This window comes from Salvelinus namaycush, chromosome 2 (assembly GCF_016432855.1).
Source record: "Salvelinus namaycush isolate Seneca chromosome 2, SaNama_1.0, whole genome shotgun sequence".
In the NCBI taxonomy this organism is placed as follows: domain Eukaryota; kingdom Metazoa; phylum Chordata; class Actinopteri; order Salmoniformes; family Salmonidae; genus Salvelinus; species Salvelinus namaycush.
In genome coordinates this window covers 37,844,642-37,857,015 of record NC_052308.1, presented here as the reverse complement: position 1 = coordinate 37,857,015, position 12,374 = coordinate 37,844,642, and the positions used below count along the sequence as shown (strand labels likewise).

The following is a 12,374-nucleotide window of genomic DNA, read 5'->3' as shown; positions in this document are numbered from 1 at the left end:
AATAGGGAGAAGGAGGGAAGAGAGGAATAGGGAGGAGGGACAGGACTAGGGGGAGTGAGTGGAATAGAGGGGGAGAGAGAGGGAGGGAGAGGGAGGGAAAGAGGAACAGGAATATGGGGAGGAGGAACAGGAATAGGGGGAGAGGAATAGGTGGGGAGAGGGAGGATATGGGGGAGAGAGGAATAGAGGGGGAGAGTGAGAGGAATAGAGGGGGAGAGTGAGAGGAATAGAGGGGGAGAGTGAGAGGAAAGAGAGGAATAGAGGAAGGTTAAGAGAGGGATAGGGAGAGGGGAGGAGGGGCAGGAATAGGGGGAGGGGGAGTGGAATGTGGGGAGAGGGAGAGGGATGGAGGGGGAGAGGGAGGGAAAGAGAGGAATATGGAGAGGGGAGGGACAGGAATAGGGGGAGGGGGAGTGGAATAGGGGGAGAGTGGAGAGAGGAATGGAGGGGGAGAGCGAGGGAAAGAGAGGAATATGGAGAGGGGAGGAGGGACAGGAATAGGGGGAGGGGGAGTGGAATAGGGGGAGAGTGGAGAGAGGAATGGAGGGGGAGAGGGAGGGAAAGAGAGGAATATGGAGAGGGGAGGAGGGACAGGAATAGGGGGAGAGGGAGGAATGGGGAGAGACGAATGCCTCCCCTTACGAATGCCTCCCCACCGCTTGTGTGGAAAGGTAATTCATGTGACAGTGTCGTCTTCCCTTGTGTGTGTGTGTGTGTGTGTGTGTGTGTGTGTGTTGCTTAGCTTGTATGAAATAGTGTGAGGAAAGGGAACATGTTTCCTACTTTTTTTCCTTTTTATTTCTGGCAAGTGTCTTTTTGTCTGTGCATATGAATATTACACATTTCTTCAAGTGTGAACTTAAAATGTCCTTCTGGGAACATGGTCGTCCATAGCAACATGAAGCATCAAGACAGCTTGTCTCTGACTCAGCCAGAAGGAAAGCTCTTCACAATGTTCTGAGAAATTGTTTGTAAATCTTAAACAATGCAATATGGTCAAATTAACCACCACCATGCCAATCGAACAAACTCCAGCAGATGGCCATTAAAACCACTAAGGGAAATCATGGATACAGGTAATTAGTAATATGGAGTGGCTGCGGTTTTGGATTTTCTGGAATCCAACATGCTGTTGCTAAAAAAAAAAAAAACCCGGAGATTTCTGCTCATGCAGGGTCCACGAGCCTCCCTCCGCTCACTTACTCATGATGCTACCACTTGTACACAAACCAGCAGTCAATAGCGATGTAATGTTATTTTTCATCATTAACCATGTTTATGCGAGTAAAGTCATACCGTATAAAAGATCAGTACAGCTGTGATGGAACCAGGTAGTTTCGGTACAATTTTATACATGCAGACAGATCATTTGTGCTTTCGACATGGTGGGATCTTTTTGTGTCTGTAAAATGTATTATGCGAGATGATGTGTGTGTGGTCCTCCCACTATGACTTGGGAAACCATGCAGTTTATTAGGTTACAGGTGAAATAAGTTATGATGAACTTCACAGGGAATGTGTGTCCACGGTGATCTTGATGCTCCTTTCCAATAAATATCCAGGATCTTATTCTGATGACGTATTCCATGCTTGACTGCCATTTTGACATGCAAATATTATGGATAAAACGTATCTATAATAATCTCAGCATGTAGACTAGCCTACCCGCACTGAATCTGCCAGCTGTTGACTAAATTGCAGAGAGGCACATTTGCTATTTAACGCAACAGTTTGTGACCGTGGAGATTGGTAGAGTTGAAAATGCGATGGAAACACATTGAACTTTAGATGTATTTATTTTACCTCCTTTTTCTCCCCAATTTCGTGTTATCCAATTATGATCTTGTCTCATCACTGCAACTCCCCAACGGGCTCGGGAGAGGCGTAGGTCGAGTCATGCTTCCTCTGAAACATGACCCGCCTAACCGCTCTTCCTAACAGCCGCCCGCTTAACCCAGAAGCCAGCTGCACCAATGTGTCTGAGGAAACACCGTTCAACTGATGATCGAAGTCATCCTGCAGGCGCACACTTGTAAGGTCCCACAGTTGACAGTGCATGTCAGAGCAAAAACCAAGCCATGAGGTCAAAGGAATTGTCCGTAGAGATCTGGGGAAGTGTACCAAAACATTTCTGCAGCATTGAAGGTCCCCAAAAACGCAGTGGCCTCCATCTATCTTAAATGGAAAATGTTTGGAAACACAAAGACTCTTCCTAGAGCTGGCACCCGGCCAAACTGAGCAATCGGGGGAGAAGGGCATTGGTCAGGGAGGTGACCAAAAACCCGATGGTCACTCTGACAGAGTTCCGCTGTGGAGATGGTTGAGCCTTCCAGAAGGACAACCATCTCTGCAGCACCACTAATCAGGCCTTTATGGTTGAGTGGCCAGATGGAAGCCACTCCTCAGTAAAAGTCACATGACAGCCCACTTGGAGTTTGCCAAAAGGCAACTAAAGGATTCTCTGGTCTGATGAAACCAAGATTGACATTTTTGGCCTGAATGCCAAGCATCTGGAGGAAACCTGGCACCATCCATACCATCCCTAGGTCCCAGTTACATCACAAATGCGCCTTTTGTTTGATAAAGTCCTTCTTTATATCCATAAAAACTCAGTTTAGCTGGCGCGCTTCAGTCAATAATCCACGGATTTCCCTCCTTCAAAATGCATACAAAATGAATCCCAAACGTTACCAATAAACTTATCCAAACAAGTCAAACAACGTTTATAATCAAACCTTAGGTACCCTAATACGTAAATAAACGATAACATTTAAGACGGAGAATAGTATGTTCTTTACCGGAGATAAATAACAAAGAATGCGCTTTCCTCCACACGCATGGAAACACTACAGCTGTTACGTACGCCTCTAAGAAGGAACGCAACACCCTGCTGCAACTCAACTCCCCGTGAAGCAAAAGAGGTATGAACTGTAGGTGCGAGAAAGGACGACAAAGGCAGAATTTACCGTTTACTAGGATTTATTTCCTACACGGTAATATGGGGAAAAGGGGCTGGACGGAACCAAAGCAAAGAAAGTAAATATCAAAGCTTCCCCCTTTCCTATCTAACCTGCCTACCCACTACTTACCTATCTTAGCACCACCTGGTGCCCTAACCAAAATACAGGGGGTGGTCCGTCCAGGTCTTACCTAGTGTGCCTAGACATTGAATATACTACGGGTATATGTATGCCCTCGGGCCTCTTGCCTAAGCACTCCCTAAGTGCCTTCCCCTTCCCCCCTGGGAACAAATGAAACAGAATAATTATTAACAATTTCACAAACACTTTACAACAAAACTGAGTAAACTAACTCAGGCCACTAAAGAAGCTTTGACAAAGCAACAAACACAGAACTCTTTCTAATGATTTCTCCAAAACATTCAATCTCCCTCTAATCTTTTCTCCAAAATATTCAATCTCCCTCTAACCTCCAATCATTTCTCTTTTTCTCCTGAACAGAACACTGGCTTTATATCTTCAGGTGGCAATGGTGATTAGAGTCAGCTGCTTCTTGACGAGGGGGCGGGGTCAGCTCTCCAATCATCAATTAGCCTGGGGTCGACCAATCAGCTGCTTGGGGAGTTTTCAGGAATCTATCTCCTGAAACACACACACTCAAATACAAACCAGAACACAGAAACTGGGGAACGTAACAACAGCCAAAATGGGAGCCACATAGAAAAACTACAACTTCTAGCTCCTTTTTCAGAAAACCAGCCTGAAACTCTTTCTAAAGACTGTTGACATCTAGGGAAGCCCTAGGAACTGCAATCTGGGAGGTTTTTGCCTTATAATAAAAGTGACAGCCATTGAAAACAGTCGTAGGCTGAACATTTCTTTGGGGGGGGATGGTTTGTCCTCAGGTTTTCGCTTGACATATCAGTTCTGTTATACTCACAGACATTATGTTAACAGTTTTAGAAACTATAGAGTGTTTTCTATCCAAATCTACCAATTATATGCATATCGTAGCTTCTAGGCCTGAGTAACAGGCAGTTTACTTTGGGCACGCTTTTCATCCGGACGTTAAAATACTGCCCCCTAGCCCAAAGAGGTTATTGTGATGAAAGTCCTAGAAATTATCCATGATAAGTGTCATTTTTCTCTCTCTCTCCTCCCCACCCCTCATCTATGTTGTAACAAGCAGTCATATCTTGTCAGTCCACTAGGGATCTTTGTCTCGTAAGTGTGTGTGTATTCTGTGTTGGCTAGTAAATCAATTATTAAACCAATTTGTATAGTACTGAAAAATGCACAAGGCTGGGGTTTCTTCAGATCCAGGAAGGTTACGATCGTTCAGAATGAGTATTTGATAAGAGGTAATGATTAATAAGATGACTGTTTATCGATTTTATAGGTAAAGACCTTTCTAGAATTTAATTTGGGAGACTGTAACTCTCTAAACAACTTATTTCCGTGGTGCCCCAAATCCTAATGAGTTAATTGTTACATTATTAATTTAATCGGGTAACAATTAAACAGTTCAGGGATGCAAACTAGTCAAAATAGGTGACCTACGTGATTCGTGTAGATCTGATGAGAAAAGTTTAGGCGGGGTGGGGGGCTTTGGATCAACACTGGCTGTAAGCGAACGAGTGATGCTCGTTTGCAGCAATACTGGCTGAATCCAAGGCTCAGTCAGTCGTCCATGTAACAACAGAATGCAGCATGTGACTGAAGAGAGAAGAGACAACCAATTTGCTAGTTACAGCATCAATGCTGGAAAGACAGCGAGTGCAAAATCAGATTGCCAGTTACAGCAGCGCATCCCCTGAACGATAACAAAGAGGTAGGTGGGAAGTCTGACCATGGTGACAGGGGTGAGAAGGTGATGAAGCGTACTTCATGAGCTGGAACCAAAAAACTACTGGCATTTGGAAAGTTTGAGGTGAGGGAGAAAGTGTGGTGGAACAAGTATTGTTAACATTAAGTATCTTGCTCGCTGGATCTAATTCTCCATTAGCTAGCCAGAGAAATGTTGAGCAACATTAGCCAACCTCAAATAATTGAGTTTATGGTGTGAAAATGAGCTGAATGGTGTGAAAAATGCCTGTTTCATTCTATTTCTACATGAAGAAGTTTTTTACACGGACACAGTGTTCATCAGGAAGTGTATAGGGGATGTTGTTCCCACAGGGTCTATTAAAACCTACCCAAACCAGAAACCGTGGATAGATGGTAGCATACGCACAAAACTGAAAGCACGAACCACCACATTTAACCATAGCAAGATGACTGGGAATATGGTTGAATACAAACAGTTATTCCCTCCGTAAGGCAATCAAACAGGCAAACGTCAGTACAGAGAAAGTGGAGTCGCATTTCAACGGCTCCGGCACGAGACGTATGTGGCAGGGTCTACAGACAATCACGGACTACAATGAGGAAAACCAGCCACATCGCTGACACCGTCTTGCTTCCAGACAAGCTAAATACCTTCGCCAGTTTTGATGATGACACAGTGCCACCGTCGCGTCCCGCTCCCAGGGACTGTGTGCTCTCGTTCTCCGTGGCCGGCGTGAGTAAGACATTTAAGTGTGTTAACCCTCGCAAGGCTGCCAGCCCAGACGGCATCCCTTGCTGCGTCCTCGGAGTATGTGCTGGCCAACTGGCTGGAGTATTTATGGAGATATTCAATCAATCCCTATCCCAGTCTGCTGTCCCCACTTGCTTCAAGATGTCCACCATTGTTCCTGTAACCAAGAAAGCAAAGGTAACTGAACTAAATGACTATTGCCCCGTAGCACTCACTTTTGTCATCATGACGTGCTTTGAGAGGCTAGTTAAGGATCATATCACCTCCACCTTATGTGATACCCTAGACCCACTTAATTTTTCTTACTGCCCCAATAGATCCACAGACGATACAATTGCACTACACACTGCCCTATCCCATCCGGACAAGAGGAATACTTACGTCAGAATGCTGTTCATTGACTATAGCTCAGCCTTCAACACCATAGTACCCTCCAAGGTCATCATTAAGATCTGGGTCTGAACCCCGCCCTGTGCAACGGGGTCCTGGACTTCCTGTCGGGCTGCCCCCAGGTGGTAAAGGTTGGAAACAACACCTCCACTTCGCTGATCCTCAACACGGGTGCGTGCTCAGCCCCCTCCTGTATTCCCTGTTCACCCATGACTGTGTGCCACGCACGCCTCTAATGCAATCATCAAGTTTGCAGATGACACAACAGTAGTAGGCCTGTGTGACAGAGTGAGGGCTTTGCATAGGCGCTTTGTTGCAAAACATTTTTTTGTGGGACTGGGAAAAAATGCCCGGAACGTTATTAACCGGTTCCCATGCTTTTAAAATAATGGTTCTGCTCTGGGACAGCATAGATCACTTTAGTTTCCGGTTCTGATTCAGGTTATCGGTTGTTCGCTGAACCGGTTCCAACCCCTGATTGTAACATACAGTGGTGAGAATTCTATTGTCCCTGTCATGAGCCCAGGCTTTTGCCATAGATGGTAGAGTTCTTGTATCTGGACCACACAAGCTATTGATTGCATTCTGCTAAGGCACTTAGCACATTGGTGACCGTTTCCATGCACCTATGGGGGCACACAAAATGCTCTTAGACGGAAGGGGAAATACTGAAGCATGCATTGATAACAGTTCTAGTTTAGAGGCCCAAGCGTTTGTCGTAGATGGTATAGCTCTCTTTTCTGGACTGTAAGATTGTGCCCTCCATGGCACTTGATGTACATTGGTTGGTAAGCTACACTATATTTAGATACTTCCAATACTGCCTGAGACACTTGTAGAAAACATTTGACTGCCTGATAAACCTTTGCTATTTGTCGCCGTACTCAATAAATTGTTTAACACTATTTGTGGTGATCTTTGTTTAAATGTATATGCACGAAACGAACATTATGGTAAAGATATCTCACACTCAGTCATAGTTAGTTAGTAGAATAATGAATGGATTGGCAAGATTTTGGCACTGTCAACTTTTAGAAAGTTAGTAGGAAAGTTGATAATCTAAACCACCAAAATATACTGCATTCACTGAACATTTAGTGTTTGAAACTCAAAACATTTATTTCCCAACTGCTTTTTCTATAATCTTACAGGCTCTTTATCATTTTCCATACCTTATCTTCCCGACACATCCAACATGATGCATATTCACCAACTCAGTGGCCCTGTGGTTAGTGTCCGCCACGAGATTGGAAGGTTGTGAGTTCAATCCCTGGCCAAGTCATACCAAAGACTGTAAAAATAAGACCTGATGCGTCTCCGCTTGGCACTTAGCATTGAGGAGCTAGACTGGGGGTAAGGCCCTCCGTCTGTCCTGTCTCGGGGGTGTACTTGTACATCAGGCTGTCTCACGCTACAGAATTAGGAGTTCGGTTCCTGCCTATGAACTGTTCCAGCTCACACAAGCCAAGGCTCGCGCCAGGCTACTGACTTACTGTACACCATGGTATTGGGCAGCTCCATATGGCAAACTCTGGTTATCTTATTGCAGAGCACATTGTACAACTGTTTTTAGAGAAGATTGTATTGCAAGGTTTGCCATATGTGTTGGCTAATATGTATATGCAGCTGTCATACACATCTGACACACTCTACATGCATTTATTTGGGTTTCTATGCGAATTATATGATTGAATGTTTCTTTAAACCTGCTGCTAGTTACTTGAAATGAGAGATCCATGCCAAAACATGATTCAAAATTAAATTCACTGACCCGAGAGAGTGGTAATGAAACACTAGCTTCCTGAGCAGGCACATTGATGTTTACATAATTAGCTGGTTATGCTAGTCAACTGTGACGTTGGCTAGCTTTCAATACATTGGCTAAATGGTCAAGCGATTTACCTCTTCATATGATCAAGATATTGCATTCTACATTTTAAGTGCACTCACAGATATTTATCTTATTTCAGTCTTTCAGAGCTAACGTTAGTTCCTCTTAATACACTGACAGCAGATCTGAGGCTGTGTTTACATCATAGATAGACGCATACAGCGTTGGAAAACTACTTTTTCTGAAAAGATTTGCGAGAATTTAAGCTGCCAACAGATTTTACAGTAATCAGAATAATTCTTCATTGTCGTATACAGAAAATCAGCTCCTCGACGTAGATCGATCAACTTGACTGTTTTCGGCATCGGCCCACCACCTATAATGACTTAACTTTGAAAGCATTTCATTAGGGCCCTTCTGAGAGGTTTGCTCTTAACAGCGACAAACGTGATCATTGTGATCAAGTGTTGTCTTCACCGTTCAATTTGTTTTATTATTATGAGCTTCTAGCATGTTAACGTTTCAGTCAGACGATGTAACGTTATACTGTCAACTTTATATTTTTTTATAAAAAGTTTGAGCTGTCAACTGACCTCAGCCAGTTACTGTCTCCAAAAGACACCCAAGATTATCTTACACTTTTCAGACTCCATGCTCAAAAACCCACAGATGTCTTTCTTGGATAATTTATTGAAACAAACTAAATGGGAACAGCATTCAGTTTTGGCCTCCTAAACCACTCTCCAACCAGCATAGTAGCCAAGAGTTGATTTTGTAGTCAATATTCACTGGATTTAGGAGTCCCCTTTGTTCAGAAGCAGAAGGTCGTTTGGACAAGCTTAGTAGCCAAGAGTTACCTCAAAACCCTGGTCAGAACTTCTTCTTTAATGAGGAAATGTGGTGTAAAAACACCCTCTCCTCTCTTTTCCCTTCCAACAGACAGACAGTAATCAGCCCCTCCTGCCTGCTCTGCTCTCACCTGCCCTTTAATCCAGACAATGCCAAACCCCAGCGACGCAGGGCTGCTTAGGCTAACAAGCACCGGAGAATGCTAGCTTATGTATGGACAGAATTTTTTTATTGTAGTCTGCTGTCCGAGATCAGCTTCCTGCATTATTCAGACACCCAATTTGATTTTGTGTGTGTGGAGGGAATCAAAGAAGCATGTCATTTTAAGGGTTTTTGTTTTGCAGGGAGGTTGGCGAGGATCGTCCTGGCACTATGTAGACTTTTTGCAGATGTTATGAGAGTGAGGGGTAAGCCCTACCATACCCATGCATCCCCCTTAATGTATGCCTGCCACCAACCACGGCAACTCAGGAATTCCACACTAACATTGAATGAGTGCCACGGTATAGCAAAATCTGACGCACACTGTACTGTGGTCCTTACCCTAATGGTAAACCACCTCTTTTCATTCAGCAGCAAACCCCAACAACCATTAACTTTTAACCAATTTAATCTTAGGTGAAAATTGCAAAATAGGGCCGGGTTAAACATGAAACGACAAGTTAATCCCTGGCCTCCTGCGCTAGTTAGTAATGAGAGTTCCATTGCATCCTTCTGCCTCCCTTTTTCCCTCCCCCTCCTCACCTTGCCCGCCTGCTATTGATTGGCTGGGAATTGACATGTGCGATGTACACGCCTGCCATTTTATAGGATTTTTATAATACTGTTTGGACTGCAAATGAAAGTGTGCGCTAGGGCGAGACGGACATCTTTAATGAGAGAAGAGCGGAACAACCTGAGGAAGTTGTGAGAAAAGCGGAGGGAGCAAAGAGTGGATAGACTAACTGCAGATCTTGGAGAGTAGAACCCAGGAAAGTATAGGCTCGATATGTCTGGAGAATGTAGTGACGAGTCTGATATGGAGGGTAGCAACTTTGAGTAGGCATGTTTTTCTAATGCGAAATGTATTAATTTATTTCTGTGTGACTTATCCGTGTGAGCATGTAGTCAAGCAGATTCATAAAGAGCCCCCTTGAGTGTTATTAATACCTGCAGGCCATTTGCAACTGAACCTTGCGTAAAACAACGAAGGCCTTTGGTATACATGGCCCCTCCAAACCATTAGCATTCTCCCCACCCGGCCTGTTCTCTATCCATCTCCCTCTCTCACTTCCCCCTCCCAACCTTTGAAATCCCCCTTTCCCAAACTGTACCCCCACCCCATCACCCATTTTACCTTGGTATAGATTGTGACCGCCGGTAAGTGATGCATTATTCATTACGGAAATGTCGTCCGATGATGGATGGCTGTTTGAGAGGCCTGTCCGTTAAATAAATCCACAAATGAAAATGCAAATTCTCACATTTCAAGAGGGAGCCCTGCCAAAGTTTCACCCTGACACTCCCTCCCTGCACTCTGTATTTATCTCACTCACTCTCACACATTCTCTCACACTGTCACTTTTCTCCCCACTAACTGCTATTGACAGTCAAAAGGAGACCAAATGAAGAAGACGGATTTACTTACGCTTCAATCTTGTTTTTCCCCCCAGCGGGTGTTATCCCCTATAGGTGTCCCCTTTGTTTTCCCACACACTCTACTTTTGTACAGATTAATTCAAAGTACATAGATTTTAAGAAATGGATGGACAACTACAATGATCGTTCTTTCTTAAGCAGCATCGATTTGCATCTGTGCGTTTCTGAGGTTCTGAGAGCCAATGGTTGGCTTCCGGCGCTCGTTGGCATGTGCGTGGGTGGTCAGCGACGCTGGCTGCTGATACCCATCTGAGTCTTTTTCTGTTTAACAAAATATTTATAGTGATACATTTTCTGTGTTTTAACTTAGCAGCGAATTATGTTAGAAACATCGATGGAGCGTGCTTTAAGAATTTATGTTTTGCATCTGGAATGCACTCGTCCAACTGTGTGTACACACTGAATAATTTATCAAGCAGCCAGACTGAAGGATTGAATCTCTATTAGCTTAATCTCTCGCTTTGGTTTATTTATTTCTTCCCTCATTCTTATTCTGGAAGAGAAGGCCCCTGTGCGCTCTCGATCTCTTTCTATTGCACCTGTAACATCTCATGCCCTTCTGCTTGTCCACCCCAGGGCTTTATACATTTTACACTGGTTGTGTTACGCTTCAATGGACACTACAGAACAAAAACATTGAGTTAACAATTCATCCGTACATGGATATCCTTTCATATCTTCTGTTTAACAAATACGAGGTGCGCTACACATTTGCACTACAGGCTTTGTGCCACAGTCATGCTTTGGCCTCGTGCCTTGTCTAGTTCCTGTTAAGCAATAGGATGGCACGAATGCTGGAGATATTCAAGAAAGGACAATATTACATAGGTAATATTGCGATTATGTTAGCATGTAGACGTATCGTGCAGTTATCAAATGGGTTTTCATTCATTGACTCCTCTTCATCTGTTGTTTTGCTCTAGGTTGGACTCCTCATTGATTGAGTTGTTGGAGGTCTTCAGTCCCATCTCTCTGCCCAAGCGAAACAGCCCCTCCGCCCATCGAGGCAACCCTACCCGATGCCAGCCCCCCCTCAGTGTCCCCAAATCAGCCCGCCAAGCTCTGCTCTCCCACCCTGGCCCTTACCGGATCCCCCAACAGGACCTGGAGGAGAGCCAGATACTGGAAGAGATTTTCTTCATCTGCTGAGGGGTTCGGAGGTAGTTACCCTGAGGGGGAAAAAATGACAATTCTTAATCATTTACTTGATATTTACCATTGGCTCTTAAATTGAGGTCAGTGCCTTCTGTTTGTTTTGGTTAGAAATGTCCAAATAAGACAATCATGATTTAGGTAATTGTACCATTGTATTTTTATAATGCAATTGTTTTTATATTGATTGTTTTTTATATTAAATGTAAATAAATGTAAAGAATTTTGTGTAGTGGTCTCCACATTTTGTGACATGGTCGCCGACAAAGTAGCTAAATGCACTTTAATTCTTCTCATACGTGGATTTCTTATCACGTCAATGTGTAAATGGTACAATTCTTGTGAATCTTCTTAGTTCGTGACCACCTTGGTCACATTATCTCAGAACTGAAGGATTACAAGAACTGGGTCATATTCATTAGGGCAAATCATTTTTTATATGAAATGCAATACATTTTCTATTGTTTGCTGCCTAATGAATACGATCCTGGTCGAGGCGCTGTTAGAATATGCAGTAAGTTTGAGTCACAACACGGGTGTATTCTAGACTGTGCTTTATTATTGGGCTAAGCTGAGACGCATCATTCATTAAAATTACAAAATAGTCCAGGGATCAGAGAATGGTGCAGTCTGGAGAGACGAGGGCGGGAGCCTAAAGCGCACTAACCAATGAGAAGCCTACCTCATCAGACATGGTAAAGCGCTACACGCAACATTCAATTTCCCCATCCCCTTCATGTGCTGAAATTGTCTTCAGAATACTTTTGAATCCATTGAAGAAGTAAAATGTAGGAATAAACCCATGATAACAGCATTGAAGGTAGACCACATGATCGGAAATTGAGTAACTGAATATTTGATGAAATAGTGCAGTTTTTGATAGGTATTTTACCCTTGATAGAACTGAACACTTGTACAACATCAGAGCTCTATAAGACGTTACAAAAAACCGATATAATTGAGACAAAAGAAACAA

At 43.6% G+C, this 12,374-nt stretch overlaps 1 protein-coding gene across 1 annotated transcript in view; it reads left to right on the top strand.

Moving 5' to 3' along the window:
- The window catches only part of LOC120062635 (protein hinderin-like), a 37,264-nt gene extending 25,638 nt beyond the window's left edge, over positions 1 to 11,626 (top strand). The window contains exon 11 of the mRNA XM_039012690.1: positions 11,170 to 11,626. Coding sequence (XP_038868618.1) covers positions 11,170 to 11,395 — 226 coding nt within the window. The 3' untranslated portion in view covers positions 11,396 to 11,626. The remainder of the gene's footprint in view (positions 1 to 11,169) is intronic.
- Positions 11,627 to 12,374: the final 748 nt, after the last annotated feature.